Source organism: Rhea americana, unplaced genomic scaffold, assembly GCF_003343005.1.
Source record: "Rhea americana isolate MKP2758 unplaced genomic scaffold, rheAme1 scaffold_456, whole genome shotgun sequence".
NCBI lineage: Eukaryota > Metazoa > Chordata > Aves > Rheiformes > Rheidae > Rhea > Rhea americana.
Window position 1 is genome coordinate 123,606 of NW_028186597.1, and position 16,519 is coordinate 140,124.

General features: G+C 44.5%; 1 protein-coding gene across 1 annotated transcript in view; it reads left to right on the forward strand.

Annotated features, from left to right (window-relative positions):
• SCRIB (scribble planar cell polarity protein) overlaps window positions 1-16,519 on the forward strand; it is a 117,524-nt gene that overhangs the window by 14,773 nt on the left and 86,232 nt on the right. The window contains exons 3-11 of the mRNA XM_085316180.1: window positions 5,289-5,406; window positions 5,682-5,760; window positions 7,140-7,229; window positions 8,211-8,267; window positions 11,936-11,999; window positions 13,251-13,325; window positions 13,417-13,561; window positions 13,918-14,036; window positions 14,629-14,828. Coding sequence (XP_085172306.1) covers window positions 5,289-5,406; window positions 5,682-5,760; window positions 7,140-7,229; window positions 8,211-8,267; window positions 11,936-11,999; window positions 13,251-13,325; window positions 13,417-13,561; window positions 13,918-14,036; window positions 14,629-14,828 — 947 coding nt within the window. The remainder of the gene's footprint in view (window positions 1-5,288; window positions 5,407-5,681; window positions 5,761-7,139; window positions 7,230-8,210; window positions 8,268-11,935; window positions 12,000-13,250; window positions 13,326-13,416; window positions 13,562-13,917; window positions 14,037-14,628; window positions 14,829-16,519) is intronic.

Below are 16,519 nucleotides of genomic sequence, written 5' to 3' on the forward strand. Positions count from 1 at the left end.
GCTGGTGCATCTGTACTGGCAGCATTTCATTGGGACAATTTTGTCAGCAAGGGGTTAACCTCTCCTCATCTGTATTAGAAGTTTGCAGGTGAGGAATAAGTCACTGGTATGTGCCAGGATTAAAAAAAGAATTGTTTTCTAGTCAGAGTGAACACAGCGTCTCAATTGGATTCTGTTTAATATTTTTTCTGGCAAATATAAAATCTTAATTCTTGCAAGGAATACTAATTCTCTGGAAAAATGTGGTTTCTGAGACCTTCACTGATGACTTTTGACGAGTTTGAATTTTTGTCACATCGATATATTTTATTCAAGTCCAGCTTAATTGTCTCTTAAGAAGTGGGAGCTACTACTCTATTGTCTTGCGATTTGCTGAATGGAAATTTGAGCACAGAATTGATACTCTGTCAGTACTTAAAAAAAAAAAAAAAAAAAAAAAAACCTCTGAGGGAGAAATTGCTGTTTAACAAACTGGCATAAAAAAGCATACAAAGCAAGGTATTTTGGAACATCATATTTAGTCAGATGTCTCCCTGAAGCAAAGTTATTTGGGCAGGAAGAATTGTGAGATTGTTGAAATAGCCTGATTCTAAAGCTTGCTATGCACTTTACAGATGTGTCTGTGTGCCTGTAGGCTTTGTAAAAGACCTGTTATGCAGTTTGTTTTGTTAAATTGCAATAAACTGCATGAATACAACTTCTGTGCTAAAGAACTGTTATGTTGTTTTGATTTTGATGGCGTAGCTTAAAAAAAAAGTAAATCTTTAACTGTAAGCAAAACTGAAGTCAACTTTCCACTGCTATCAATGTGCCTTGCAGATGGTTGTACCAAGTAAAAGCTTCCTATATATTTTGCGGTGCAATACACAGCATGATTTTATCCTAGTATATTAAAAAAAAATTGAAAAAGTGTGCATGTCTGTTTTGAGACTACCCAAAATCTGTAGCCAGAAGTGCTAGACATACGGAATATAGGTGCTCTGTTCCATTTACTATTTTCTGACTTGCAGACGCTACCAGGTCAACATAATGTCTTGCTTGGAATTTCCTTGCATTCTAAAATTAGGAGAAGGAGCAGGGAAACAATAGCAATTCAAGTCTCTGAATCTCCTGTTCTGGCTTGAAACTTTGTTGTCATTTAAGACTTTCACCTGCTTCCTTTCTTATTACACTGATTTGCATTAGATACACTGAATTAGAAGAACTCATGCTATTCAGTTTTGAGGACTTTTCTACTGATAATGTCTTGCTTTATTACTTTAGGACACAGGGAATATAAATTCATATCACTGCTGTTTACCCTGGAGCACTTCTTGCTTTCTATGTGCATTGTGGTGTGAAAGTATGACAACTTCAGTGTAGCAAGGGCAGCGTTCTGTGATCCCTCAAACACACACACATAGCCAACAGCACTTCCTGACCAAGAAGTCTGTATGGGAAACTGCAGGGTTTTTTATCTACAGCAGAGAGACTTCATGTCTGCTTAGATCTCATCACCATCCCTTCCAGTGGGGTGAGCAAGTCTCTTTATGATCTGTGTATTTTTTTACTTTTATGTTGTATGTCAACTTTTCACTCTTTACTTTTCATTCTTTTGCTTGGCCTGTATTAAAACCACCAGACTATTGTGATCCACAATGTTACAAGTAAGGTGGGGKTTTTTTTTCCTTTTCTTTCTTTCTGAACAAATTTTAGCACCCCACAACTGTTCCTGGGGCAAGCATGTTTCAACAACCCTTTCTGCAGATAATTACTGAAAAAGCAACTGGGAAAGGAAGTTGGGACCTCAAATTCTTGTTTGGTCCTTTTCATTGTAGTCTGACTCTCTAATTCTGTTTTCTCATCTGTGAACAAGTTTGCTTTTACATCTGCTGTTGCTTGCTTTACGTCCTGGTCTGTCGTTGGCTTAAGACAGACCATGTTATTACACTGATTAGAAGCAGTCTGCCTGTCACTTTGTAGACATGAGTTTGCTCCTAGCTTTATCTCTACTTCCTTTTGAATGAGTGGTTGAGTTACTTACCTTCTTATGCTTTGGTTGTCTAAAAATCATAAACTGATAGAGGTGACTTAGAGTAATTGTCTGTATTGGGCCTGCCTAGATGCAACCCTGTCTAACRTGCTCTAGGTGACCCCGCTGAGCAGGATGGTTGAAATAGATTATCTCCAAAGGTCCCTTCCAACCTTACTGATTCTATGATTGTGGCAGAACTGAACATATAATCAGAGACCTGCCTCACAGTATTACTGTGAGGCATGTGTAACAGTCTCTGCCTTTGTTTGTGGATTATGAGTGAACCTCTTAAATCTGTCTCATTTTCTGCAGTGGCCTATGCTGTTTGTTATTCCTGGGCATTCTGAAATGATCCAGGAAATGCAGCAAACACCGCAACCTTGAGTTCCATCCTGTCCATTATCCTATGTCTGACAATAGTTAAAAGCAACTGCAAGATTCACCGAGTATACAGTTATAGCATAAGTTATGTACAGAAAACTTACTGAGGGGCTACTTGTGTCTGAAAAGAGGATAGTTGATGGATCTTCTGATCTACCTTCTATAGCTAATAGAATTCACTTCTGAAAGCAAAGCTGGATTTAAGAATTTGGATGTTATTGGACTAGAAGACCCCTAGATGTCCCTTCCAGTCAACTTTTCCAATTTTTATGTTTCTGCAAAGGTATTCTGCTAATTCTTGGTTACTTGAGCCCTGTGGATCATTTGCATGCTCCTTTTTTTTTCCCAGTTCAGGTAGCCCAACCCCTTTTTATTGTTGCCTTAGAATTACTGATGTCCCTGATGAAATGCACTGTACAGTATGGATGTTGATAACAACAAAGACAGACTATTTGGGAGAATTATAGGAATGCTGTCAGAGTATGTAAACATGTGACAAGGAAGGCTAAGGCCCATTTGGAGTTGAGTCTGGCAAGGGACGTTAAGAACAACAGGAACGGCTTCTTCAAACACATCAGTAGCAAGAGGAGGACTAGGGAAAATATGGGCCCACTACTGGATGGGGCAGGGGCACTGGTGACAAGGGGTACAGAGAAGGCAGAATTACTGAATGCCTTCTTCGCTTCAGTCTTCACTGCTAAGGGCAGCCCTCAGGAATCCTGCAGCCTGGACGTGAGGGAGAATGTCCGGAGAAAGAAAGACTTTCCTATCCTACTCAACCAAAGGATTAGAGATCTTCTGGGCAAGCTAGACATCCACAAATCCATGGGCCCTGATGGGATGCACCCACGGGTACTGAGGGAGCTGGTGGATATTGTTGCCAAGCCACTCTCCGTCATCTCTGAAAGCTCATGGAGAACCGGAGAGGTGCCTGAGGACTGGAAGAAAGCCAGTGTCACTCCAGTCTTCAAGAAGGGCAAGAAGGAGGACCCAGGCAACTACAGGCCAGTCAGCCTCACCTCCATCCCTGGAAAGGTGATGGAACAGCTCATTCTGGAGGTCATCTCCAAGCATATGGAGGAAAAGAAGGTGATCAGGAGTAGTCAGCAAGAATTCACCAAGGAGAAATCCTCCTTAACCAATCTGATCGCCTTCTATGGTGACGTGGCTGGCTGGGTAGATGAGGGGAGAGCAGTGGAGGTTGTGTTCCTTGACTTCAGCAAGGCTTTTGACACTGTCTCCCATAACATCCTCCTAGAGAAGCTCAGGAAGTGTGGGTTAGACGAGTGGACAGTGAGGTGGATTGAGAACCGGCTGAAAGGCAGAGCTCAGAGGGTTGTCATCAGTGGCAGAGTCTAGTTGGAGGCCTGTGTCCAGTGGCATCCCCCAGGGCTCAGTACTTGGTCRCATCCTGTTCAACTTATTCCTCAGTGACCTGGACAAGGGGACAGAGTGTCTCCTCAGCAAGTTTGCTGATGATACCAAGCTAGGAGGAGCGGCAGATTCACCTGAGGGCTGTGCTGCCATTCAGAGAGACCTGGGCAGGCTGGAGAGCTGGGTGGTGAGGAACCTCCTGAGGTTCAACAAGGGCAAGTGCAGGGCACCTAGGGGGAAATAACCTTATGTACCAGTGCAGGTTAGAGGCTGACCTTCTGGAGAGCAGCTCTGCAGAGAAGGACCTGGGAGTGTTGGGGATGACAAGTTGACTATGAGCCAGCAATGTGCCCTTGTGGCCAAGAAAGCCAATGGTCTCCTGGGGTGCATTAGGAAGAGTGTTGCCAGCGGGTCGAGGGAGATGATCCTGCTGCTCTCCTCAGCCCTAGTGAGGCCTCATCTCGAGTCCTGTGTCCAGTTCTGGACTCCCCAGTGCAAGAGAGACCTGGAGCTASTGGAGAGAGTCCAGTGCAAGGCTATGGAGATGATCAGAGGGCTGGAGCACCTGCCCTATGAGGAACAGAGCTGGGCCTGTTTAGCCTGGGGAAGAGAAGACTGAGGGGTGATCTTATCAATGTGTACAAGTACCTGAACGGAGGATGTCAAGGGGACGGGGACAAATTCTTTTCATTTGCCCCATGTGACAGGACAAGATGCACTGGGCAGAAACTGAAGCACAGGAAGTTCCGCCTGAAGGTGAGGGGGAATTTCTTCCCTGTGAGAGTGATGGAGCACTGGCACAGGTTGCCCAGAGAGACTGTGGAGTCTCCTTCTCTGGAGAGATTCAAGGTCTGTCTGGATGCAACCCTGTCTAACATGTTCTAGGTGACCCTGCTTGAGCAGGGAGGTTGGACTAGATGATCTCCAGAGGTCCCTTCCAACCTNCTAGGTGACCCTGCTTGAGCAGGGAGGTTGGACTAGATGATCTCCAGAGGTCCCTTCCAACCTTACTGATTCTGTGACAGGTCTTCAGTCTGAAAGTCGCCTCCAGCTACGTTTCTCATGTTTTTAAGTCTGATCAAGAGAAGTCAACAACAAAAAAAGAAACATCATAGTGCCTACTGTTGTGACTTTAGAAACTTTCTCATGAAACTAATATTTGAATGCCTAAGATATACTGTTGTCTAGGAAAACAGCTGCATTTTCTGCTCCAGGGAAGTTCTGTTTTGCATCCTGCAAGGAAAAGAGAAAGTTAGTATGATAACAGAGGTGTTAAATGAATCATCAAGCTAAACTCACTAAATGCCTTTCTCCTTTTACCTTCATTTCCTATAGACCATAAGTGGGGTTCTCATCTCTTCAGTACTTGTCGTTCAGTAATTTGAGGACTACAGCAGGACAGAGATTATGACAGAAGGCAATTGATTCCTAGGATGGATGTTGAGGTTTGCCCTGAGATGAGAAGACAGGTTTTCTATGGAACTGCTGCTGACCTAGTTTTGTTCTCTTCCCATCCTAGCCTTTCTTTAGGCTTCTGAATCTGCGCAAGCTGGGCCTGAGTGACAATGAAATCCAGAGACTTCCCCCTGAGGTTGCCAATTTCATGCAGCTGGTGGAACTGGATATCTCCCGTAATGGTAAGATCAAAGCTGAACAGGGACTGGAGCACCTATGCTTGGGTCCTGGCATCCTGCTTCCCTCACTGCAGTAATGCTACTGATCATACTACTCCATGCACTTCTGTTCCAGAGTAGGCATTATCCTTTCACAGTCCCCCAGAGTGATCCTGAGTTCTGAACTGTGAAACTTTGGTTGTCTTACTGTGTCTCAGGCTGTCACCATTGCATGATGTCCCATTTTCCATTTGGTAGGTTCTTCTCAAGTCTCTTTTTTGTTTCACATATTTTTCCAGACATTCCAGAAATTCCTGAAAGCATCAAATTCTGCAAATCCTTGGAGATCGCAGACTTCAGTGGGAATCCCCTGTCCAGGTAGGAAGGAAAATACAGTCCTTTTGCACTGTTGAGAATGAGGGTTGAGGTTCTTTATTCTCCTGAGCTTTCTCTGGTCTTCATCTTGTAATCAGCTTCCCTTGAGGTCAAAGTCCATGATCACCCTGGCTTTGCCAAGATCTACAGATGTGTCTGCTTTCCTGCCACATGGAACACTCAGTGCAGGGAAGAACTTGTGTGTGCTCCCTCTGCTGTGGAGCCTGGGCTTGGGCTGATGAGATTTTAGTCATACTGATGTCACTGGTGTGAATGGTGAGGAGTTTTGCCCTCTTTAAGTAAGCTTATACTACCTCCTCAGTGCTTCATCCTGCTGCACAAACCAGAATTGATGGAGATTGCCTGTATTTCTGAAAAATATAGAAAAGGCCTGCCTGCTACTCTCTTCTGTGTCAGTCCTGTTTGCTCTCTGTCTTATTTGTTACATAGAATAACCATGCTTTGACCTGTGTGTTTGGTCAGAGTCTTTGTGGTATCATGGTGCCTGGAGTATGTCTGAGAACAGGACTCTGCCCTCTCTCTTCAGTGTTCTGTTTGTGCAGCTCTTAATCTACAGCACTTGGGGAATTTAACTGTGACCCATCTGTGTTTACAAACTCTGCTTTCAAGCACTGATGACTTGCATTCTCTACCAGGGTCCCTGGAAATGTAATTTTTACTCCAGATACTTGCTGCCCTTTTTGCTCCTGGGCAAGTGTTGCCCAAGTCGCCCTTTAAGTAGATTTATCTTTGCTTCCCTCTTGCAGTGCCAAACACTGTCAGAATGGAATAACCTTTTCAGTCAGTGAGAATCCTCATACCACAACAATGACCAGAAGTTCTTACTCTAAAAGTTATTTACCAGAGTCTTTTTGTGGCCTGGAGTTTGTAGAATGTATGCCAAGAGCAGTGGGGCAGAGCAGCTTCAGGAACAGCCTATAAACAGCAAATCTCTTTATGGGTCTTTCCCTGTTCTTTTGCACCCTGGAGCTGCTTTGGTAATACTACTTGGGCCTGGGAAATGCAGCAGTGTCATCTGTAAAAGTATCCTTAGCTGTAGATTTTATTACTTGCTAGCCCTCCCTCCTCCCAAGCTTAAATGACCACATGACATAGCTAAGCCTGGGAGTTGTGCTTAAATACTCCAGAGCCAAGTTTGCCCAGAGGGACATGTAGTCACTTTGCGGTAACAGGATATTGGTGTCTTGAGAATGAGTGTGCTAGATCAGGTGCCAAGGTCAGAGCAGGTTCCTGCTTTTTTCCTTTTGCACGTGTTAATAGCAGTTGGAATAAGACTCTCTTTTCAGAGATTTGATCGAGGTGTTCAGGGCTTGTTTTGTGCACAGAACTTTAATGGTGTTCATTCTGTTGTGTTTTCACAGGCTTCCTGAGGGTTTCACACAGTTGCGGAGCCTGGGTCATTTGGCCCTGAATGACGTATCCCTGCAGAGCCTCCCCAATGATATTGGGAAGTGAGTAAGCTTCCACTCCTTATACGGTGGAGGGGCTGTGCTGGTAGGGTGGCAACACTAGCAGGATTTGTGGGGAAAGTGTGCCTTCCCAGTCACACCTGGTCACTATACTGAATGTACTGTCTGAGCAACTCTGAGCCTTACTCTTGATAAAAGATAACCTTTTAAAGAGATTCCTTCCCTGGACCCAGCTGCTTCTCCTCTTCCACTCTCCCAGGAGAGTTTCTGCTTTTCTGGTTGTGTCAAATCAGTTGTTGGTGTTTGAATATTGCAACTGAATGGGTAGAAACCTCAGATGGAAGGTTAGTGAGAATAATAGTTTATCATTTTACTTAGGTTAGTTATGCTTAAATTGCTATTTATGTATGAATCCCCTGCATAACCCAGCAGCTAGGCATATGTCACTCTCCAGGTTCCAGCTGGCAGCTGCAGAACAGGGAGAAGAAAACTCTTGACTATGCTTGTACGGACTGTCTGTGGTACAGACAAGGAGTGAAGCCAAGCCTATCAAATCCTAAGAGTCTATCTTTTCTTCTTATATGAATGCTCATTTGCCCCCTTCCTAGCAAATTTGTTCTGTCTGGTGATACTGATGTGATGAATGCTACTAGCAAATGGCCAAGGCAAAGTCCTTGGGGCTCTGCCCATGAGCTGTACAGGATTTGACTTCCTGCTTGTGAGGATTTTTATCTTTCTGGGCAGACAGTCCTGTATGGAATACCACATTTTCTTGCCCTAGATTTGGACACAGTGTTGTTTCCCCATGACTTTGCAATAGAAAATCACCCTCATCACAAGTGAGTGAAGATCCTTTTTGTTTTGTGTTTTACCGTGCCACATACATTTTTTGCCTTCACACTTGCATATATCCATTTGTTCAGGCCCTGAGGGTCTGTCCCAGGGGAGGGGTATGAACATCTCCTTGTGTCCCGGAAGCCCTATCCAGTGAGTTTGGCTTCTTTGCTCCCTTTTCTCTTGCAGTTTGGCCAACCTGGTGACTTTGGAGCTACGTGAGAACCTCCTAAAGACTCTCCCCACGTGAGTGTCTGGTGGCTTCAGGAGTCTCCTGCCTGATTATTATAACTTCATTCCTCCAGGACTTGCTATCACTGTTCTACAGACCGTAGCGCTTTGCTTGGGAGGGCTTGAGGCTTTGAGCAAATTAAATATATGTTAACTGGATTTTTGTAGATTTGGGTGAGGAGGGAGAGAGATGGTACAGGGTTCAAGAACAGGGAGGGGTATATAGAGTCTCTACTGCATTAATTTTGAATAGACAGGGTTCCAAGACAGCCTCTAGAAATGATGAGAAGCCTTTTCCCTTGAGAAGTGGATCAAATAACACATTGTTTTGTAAAAAGAGAGAAAAACGTACTGACRTGAGTGTAGGAAGAATTCTGCATATGCTGAAGTTAGAAACTTGATGAAGAGCAGATATGGTTAAAGGCATATTTTTACTTCCTGTATGTTTATTTCTTGGGTATCCTTTCTGGTTGTCTTGGTTGAGCAGTTCTATGGAAAGGGGTGGGATACCTGACTTTCCTAAAAGGGACAAGGAATAAGCCAGCGAGGGAGAAAAGGTAAGTTACTTTAAATGTTTTAGTGAGTCAGGGACAGAGGCTGCTTTCTGGCAGAGCATCTCATTGGTACAGCTCTGATGCAACCAGGTAGACGGGATGTGGAGAACTGATGAGATTACATTAATGTAATCACTGAAGACATTTTGGAAGGGATTCCACCTGGCTCTTTTGAATAACAGTGTGTTTTGGCACCACATGAACTTCTCAGGGAATGTGTGAAATGTGGAAATGTAGACACTCTTCCTCAGTGCCGTCTCACTATTCATAGCATAGTATTAAGTTTGGCAACATGTATTTTTCCCTTATTTCCCTTCCTTATATATAAAAGGGCAAAGGAGGCATCTGATGATACAGTGTTCAAGCAGGGCTTTGTGACTGTAAACAATTAGGGCTTTAGTCTTGCTTCTTCTGTGATGGCCTTGCTTCCCTCACTGGAAGACATTGCTGTGACACATAATATACACTCTTGCTGATGGTTATTTTCCTCTGGAACCTTCAAGTAAAAGCTTTACTCAACATCAGTTATATTGGCTTGTAGAATTCATATGTGTCAGTTTTGACCCAGAGGACAAGACTGCTTTCAAAAATGAGTTGAAAGTCTACACTGGTCAGCTCGCAGGCTTCACACCTAGTGATTACACAATGATGGAAGCACAGTTCGAATTAACGTAGTCATCTTCTCTCTGATGCCAAAGTCGCTGGATCTTTCTGCACAGAAGTTTCCAGCACTGAAGTCCTGTCACAGAAAGATGACATTAAGAGACCAGTTGAGGTGGCCTCACATGGAATGCACCCACAAGGGGCAAAAGTGAGAGCTGAAGGTCTTTTACTAGGCTGAAAACTCGCAAGTGAGTTCAGGTCCTGCTGTTGGGACCCACCGCTGTCTGTTCCACATGTTTTCTATAATCAAACAGACAGACAGATAGCACCACTTTGCATCGTATAAACAAAGAGGTGCATACCATTGATGCAATAGCTACATCCAGAGTTGGACTTCCACACTTCAATGAAGAATGATCCCAATGACTTTTCACCATCTAGGAACCAGCAAGGACCTGGAGATTGAGTATACCGTCTGTGATCAAACCCATATGGTTTCAGGGCAGATCTGTCATGCTCAGTTTTTCCTTGTTTCCCTGTAGCTAGATCTGTACACCACCCAGCATGATACCTGTGGCATGTCATGAATTTTGGGGGCTTTTCTCTGAGAAATAAGTTCAGATTTCATACTCATCCTGCAGTGTAGTTCCAACTTCTTTATTTTTTCCAATTCACAGGATGTTATCCAAAAGTAGAAACAGCAGGGTCTTGAAGACCAAGACAGTTTTCATCAAATCTGTCAGTCAAATATGAGATCTGAATCAAGGCCAAAGAAATTTCATCCAAGTCTGAAGCCCTTGTACTTAGTCTGGTTACAGATTGTGCCCAGCAATGATTGTAAACAAGTCCAAGTGATCCTGCCAAAGAGTAGAATGACTTATCAAATTGGACAGTGTTTTTAGCTTGCGAGTTTACTGAACTCAGTAGGCTTTAGTACTGTGAATCTGTGGCTGTTTAATGCCTAAGAAGCCTTTTGGTTTGGGGATTTTTGTTTGTTTTTGTTCAATTCCTTAGGATCCAGCTTGCAATGACCTTGGTTTGTCAAAACGTAGTCATTCATTAGTCTTCTATTGTTGATTGGGTTTCTAAACAGTTCAGCTCATACAGCTGGTTGTTGCTCCTCATCTCTCCCATCCATATGGGACAGAGCTTGCCAGTCCATTGGGAAGGATGATTCACAGTGATGCATTCTTATAGAACCTCATAAATCAGCATGGAATCTATAGTTCACTTGCCATTATTTTGGGAATTCAAACTGAAAAGGTACTGAGGGAGAGTCATGGCTGCTTCATCATTCTGAGTAGTCAAAGAGCAATTGTACAGTAGTAATGAGGCACTGCTATACAACAGAATCCATCTGATTATCCTGTTGATAAATCTTAGCTTGAGTTCATGTGGTATCTCAAAATCCACCACTGTATAAGATGAAGTCTTCCTTTTCCCAAGTTGCTCCTGTATTTTTACAGCCTGTCCCAGCAAGGGGAAATCTTTTTTTATTGCTTTCTGGTAGACTTGCAGCCCCCAACTCCCTTAGTTTGGGTGGTGGAAATGCATACTTGTATTTCAAAAAGAAATGCAGTGATTTCTATGGAAGGGCAATTCCTTATGAAAAGAATAAAATAGGGCTTAAGACTCTCCATGTTGGGTACATGGGCAGGATTAAGATTCTTTTCCTTAGCCTTAATAGAGTTAGTAGAGCAAGAGACAGCAACCCTTGTTTGGGGGAGCAGGGGTTGGAGTTGAGGTGGTAGCACTGAGAGTTGAGAATACACAAACAGCCTCACCACATGAGAAGAACTGAATCCTAATGTTTTGGGCCTGTGTATTGGAGTTTTTATACCAGCAGTTTGCAATGTATTTGGATACTCAGGGCACATCCTTGGCCCCCCTGTGTTGATACGCTCTGGCTCCCATGCAGGCTTATCACAGTATCTTGCCTAGTGACCACCTTGTCTGTACATGTGTGTATCTTGTCTGAGACATCATGCCAGTGTTGCCCTTCCCTTTCTCTTAAAAACATGGGGCTTCCATTTAGAGAAATTGAGGCTGTAATTTGCTCATTCCTTCCTCTCTGCAGTTATGTTCCCTTTGTGTCTGATTATGTATTGTCCTCTGCTGACTCTCTCCTGTTGCCTGTTACTCTATGCTCAGGTTTTCATCCTTGCTATCAAAACTGGGGGAAACGTTAAGGTGTGGCTTGCCATCTGTTATGTTTTTGTTTGGGGAGAGTGGGTTTTATGGTGGGAAGGGGAGAGAGCAAGTTATTATGGAAACTGGCTACTTAGGGACTTCTTGGGCCACTGATCCCAATTCTGTAGCACAGCTGGCCTGACTTGGGGTAGGGTGCCAACTCCTTTAAACTGTTTAGCTCAGAAGGACTATGAGAAGGGTCGGAGTTGCCCCATCTGTTTTTGGAATTATTCAGAATTGTGTGATTTGTGAGATATATGTCCCTGATGCTAACTCTCCTTTCTTTTTCTTTCTTTCTTTCTCTTTCTGCCCCTTTCTGTTCCCTGTATCTTGCAGTTCACTCTCATTCCTTGTCAAGTTAGAGCAGTTGGATCTTGGTGGCAATGACCTGGAAGTACTGGTAGGTGAGGGATGGTGGGGAGGGAGCATGGGTGGTTGGTAGGGGCAGCACTCTGCATTTGTGGAAGCAAGTATGTTTTCATCTGAAATATAAGGAAATAGACCTTCAAGTTGTCTGGGAAGATTGTGATCTGCCCACTATGGCCTAGTCATTGTTCCCGTAATGTTTACTTCATGTGTTGGCTCTGTACCTTGCTTCCCAGTATCCTATTGCACAACTTACTCTGTTTTTTCTAAGCACTTTTGCTCTGGGATGTTCTGTCTTGCTATCTTAGCTGCCTTAGGATCTTTCCTTTCTGATTCTGAGACTCTCTGCTTGTTGTTTCCTTTCTCTTTTGTGTTGCCTTCTGCCACCATCTGTTGCTTCTTTACTTCTACTATGCCCAACTTTCTACCCTTCTCATTTCTGATTTGAATTCTCCACTAGAAAGAAAGTGCAGGACCATTCCATGTTGTTTCTGGCAGTGAAGTCAGGCAAGCATGGGATGTGTGCTCTGGTGATGGGGGCAGGGTGCCACCATGGAGAGCTCTAAAGCCTTAAGAATGTTGAGAGACAGAACAGAATCTTGAACTCCCCTTGGCATGCAGGGGCATCCAGCAGTGTTCTTTAATTTGGCAGGATTTATGGATTAAGTTGTTACTGAATCCTGCTCCTAATGTTCTGGAATGCATTTTGGTGGAAAGCTACGTAAAATAAAAGACAAAGGAGCTGGTGCAGCTTATTGTGCCCAAGGCTACCATCTACTTGTGAGAGCAGTTTTCTGACACTTGAAATGTACCTCAGTGATGCATTAACTCCAAAACTAAATGATAGTGTGTGCATTGTTTGTTGATTTAAAAATACAGTGATGCAATGAATGTATGTGTGTCGTGGCTGCTAATGTTCATACATCATGTTGGAGTGGCCAGTGTTATCAAAATGTTTTCATTCATGTCTGTGAAAAAACATATTTATTCTGTGAGACCAAAATCTCTAAAACCCTGTCTCTTATCTTGCCTGCTACCAGACAGTCCTTGCTATTGTCTTCTATGTTTCCTCTTGGCAGCTTCTGCAGGCAGTATGCCAGCCCAGAGACTTCCAAACATATGTGCTGCTGCATTGTGGCATATCAACATATTATCATTTGGTGAATAGTTTTAGGAGGTATGAAAGCTGTCTGGCTTTGCAGAGTTTGGTGTGACTTGGAGCATCCTAGAGCAGCTTCTGCCCTGTGGAAGGAGCTGACGTTATTACTCTCCTGATCTGTTACAGCCAGATACTTTGGGAGCATTGCCAAATCTGCGGGAGCTTTGGTTAGACCGGAACCAGCTCTCAACCCTGCCTCCAGTGAGTACCCGTTCAGGGCCATTGCTTTGCCACTTTGCTCCCTTCCTCTGCTGCTCTCTTGAGACATATAGTGTCTCCTTTCTCATCCTAGGAGCTGGGCAATCTGCGTCGCTTGGTATGTCTGGATGTGTCAGAGAACAAGTTGGAGCAGTTGCCCAGTGAGGTCAGTGGGCTAATAGCACTGACAGACTTGCTGCTGTCACAGAACCTGTTGGAATGCATTCCGGATGGGATTGGTGAGTACTGTGGGATGGTCACCAGGGCAGAAACCTGTACTGCCCCCAAAAGTGTTTCTGGAGGCTTCAGGCAAGAGTGTGCATAACAGGATATTAAGGCTGACTGAGCATAATCACTGTAGGAGACTGCGGGAGTAGATGATGATGTTGGTTAGCAGAACTTTACATGACAAGTTCAGATTCTTGACCTGCATTGTGCATGGGTGAAAGCTGTGAATAAGACTGGTGAGGAAGAAGGGCAGTACCAGGGTTGCTAGGTTAGATACTCCCTGACAGGAGGCAGTTCAGCTAGATGAACATTGGACATTACCTTGATGCTGTGACGTAGTTCACACCTAGCTTGTTGCCCTGGCCAGGTCAGCTCAAGCAGCTCTCCATCCTGAAGGTGGACCAGAATCGTCTGACAGAGGTGACAGAGTCGATTGGAGATTGTGAAAATTTGTCAGAACTCATCTTGACAGAGAACATGCTAACAGTAAGTATACTTGCAGCTACCCCTGCATCTGTTGTGCTGTTCAGTTTAGCTACACACCAGGGTCCTTTCCCATCTTCTGGTCTCTGAGCCAGATTTTTCACCATGCTTTGACTATTGTTCTTCTAGCTTCTTTGCTTCTTAGAGATTCACCTAGCTCAGAGCCTCCTTGTAAGACCCTGGTGGAAGCTGTTCTCTCCAAATAATTAGCTGAAAATTTTTCTAGGATGGGACCAAGACTACGTGAAAGACTGCTTTTGATCAGGGGTCACACAGGAATGTAATTCAAAATGGACCTGCTCTAAACTGCTCGTAGTCTGATTGATAAAACACAAATATTGAGAAGGGCCAGATAAACAGACGAATTTTTGCTGATGGTGTGCTGAGGTGAATAGTTTACACATGTTAAAAAAAAAAAAAAAAGAAAGAAAAAAAAAAAGTGAACCTGTGGATAGATCTGGCCCCAGGTGAAAGTGAGAACCTTATTGAAATCTTGTCTATTAGAAAAAAGCAGCTTTTTTTTCAGAAGGTAGAGGGGTTTATACCCACTCTGCTATTCTTATCTGGTATAACAACTCAATCATCTCTTTCCTAGGCCTTACCAAAATCCCTTGGGAAGCTGACCAAGCTGACTAATTTGAATGTGGATCGGAACCGGCTTACATCCCTTCCAGCAGAGATCGGAGGCTGTGCCAATTTGAATGTGCTGTCCTTGAGAGACAATCGCCTGGCACTTCTGCCATCAGAGCTTGCCAACACCACTGAGCTTCATGTCTTGGATGTAGCAGGGAACAGGTAAGCAGTAGGTGAGGTAAACAGGCTTGTAGGTATGTTCTTGAAGAGCTTGATTTGGAGGAGCAATGTGGGCTGGCCCTTGATGTATTGTGGGAAGCACTGGATCTGTGCAGAACCCAAGGGCATGGAAGTGTTTGGAGAGACCCAGATTGGTGGCTTAGACATCTGGGAAGAGGGAGCATATCTTTCAGCCTTTGCCTGTTAAGTCCTTCTCCACTGTAATTTGACACACACTAGAACTGATGCAGAGGTGTGTGGACATTTTGCTATCAGCATCTGTGGAACAGATGTCTGGGAGAATCCTGATCCACTGTCTTCCTGCCTTCCAGTTTTTGTAGTTTTGTGTAATCAGTTCTCGGGTAATAGGTACCAAAGCATTATGAGGTGTACCAGATTCTCTGTGACTGCAGATATAAAAAAAACTAACCTGCCTCTGGATGACTGCAGTATTCATTTGGTCTCTTTGCTCTTTATGTGAGAGAGCAACTGGAATGCATCGAGCTCTGCCTAGGGGTGGAGGAGGAGGAGGCAGTTGATAGCTTATGAGTAAAGATCAAAGGGCAGGCTAGCATGGGGGACACTGTTGTGGGTGTCTACTACAGGCCACTTGACCAGGAAGAGGAAGTTGATGAGACCTTCTATAGACGGCTGGAGGTAGCCTCATGATCACAGGCCCTGGTTCTCATCGGGGACTTTGACCACCCTGACATCTGCTGGAGGGGCTACACAGCAAGGCACAAACAGTCTAGGAGGCTCCTGCAATGCAGTGATGATAACTTCTTGTCACAAATGGTGGAGGAACCTACAAGGAAGGGTGTCCTGCTGAACCTTGTCCTTGCCAACAGAGAGGGACTGGTTGGAGATGTGAAGGTTGGGGGCATCCTTGGCTGCAGTGACCATGAGATGGTGGAGTTGAGGATCCTGCAGGAAAAAACTAAGGCAACAAGCAGGATTATGACCCTGGACTTCAGGAGAGCAGACTTTGGGCTTTTCAGAGACCTAATTGGTGGAGTCTCATGGGTTAAGGCCCTAGAAGGAAGGGAGGTCTAGGAGAGCTGGCTAATATTCAAACATCACTTCCTCCAGGCTCAAGAGCGTTGCATCCCTATGAGTAAGAAGTGCAGCAAAAGGGGCAGGAGGCCTGCGTGGGTGAGCAAGGAGCTCCTGGCCAAACTCAGACGGAAGAAGAAAGTACACAGAATGTGGAAGAGGGGACAGGCTACTTGGGAGAATTATAGGAATGCAGTCAGAGTATGTAGAGATACTGTGAGGAAGGCTAAGGCCTATTTGGACTTCAGTCTGGCAAAGGATGTCAAGGACAACAGGAAGGGCTTCTTCAAATGCATCAGTAGTAAGAGGAGGACTAGGGAAAATGTAGGCCCACTACTGAATGGGGCGGGGGCCCTGGTGACAAGGGATACAGAGAAGGCAGAATTACTGAATGCCTTCTTCGCTTCAGTCTTCACTGCTAAGGGCAGCCCTCAGGAATCCTGCAGCCTGGACGTGAGGGAGAAAGTCCGGAGAAAGAAAGACTTTYCTWTSSTWSWSRASSAWAGGATTAGAGAYCTTCWGGGCAAGCTAGACATCCACAAATCCATGGGCCCTGATGGGATGCACCCACGGGTACTGAGGGAGCTGGTGGATATTGTTGCCAAGCCACTCTCCGTCATCTCTGAAAGCTCATGGAGAAC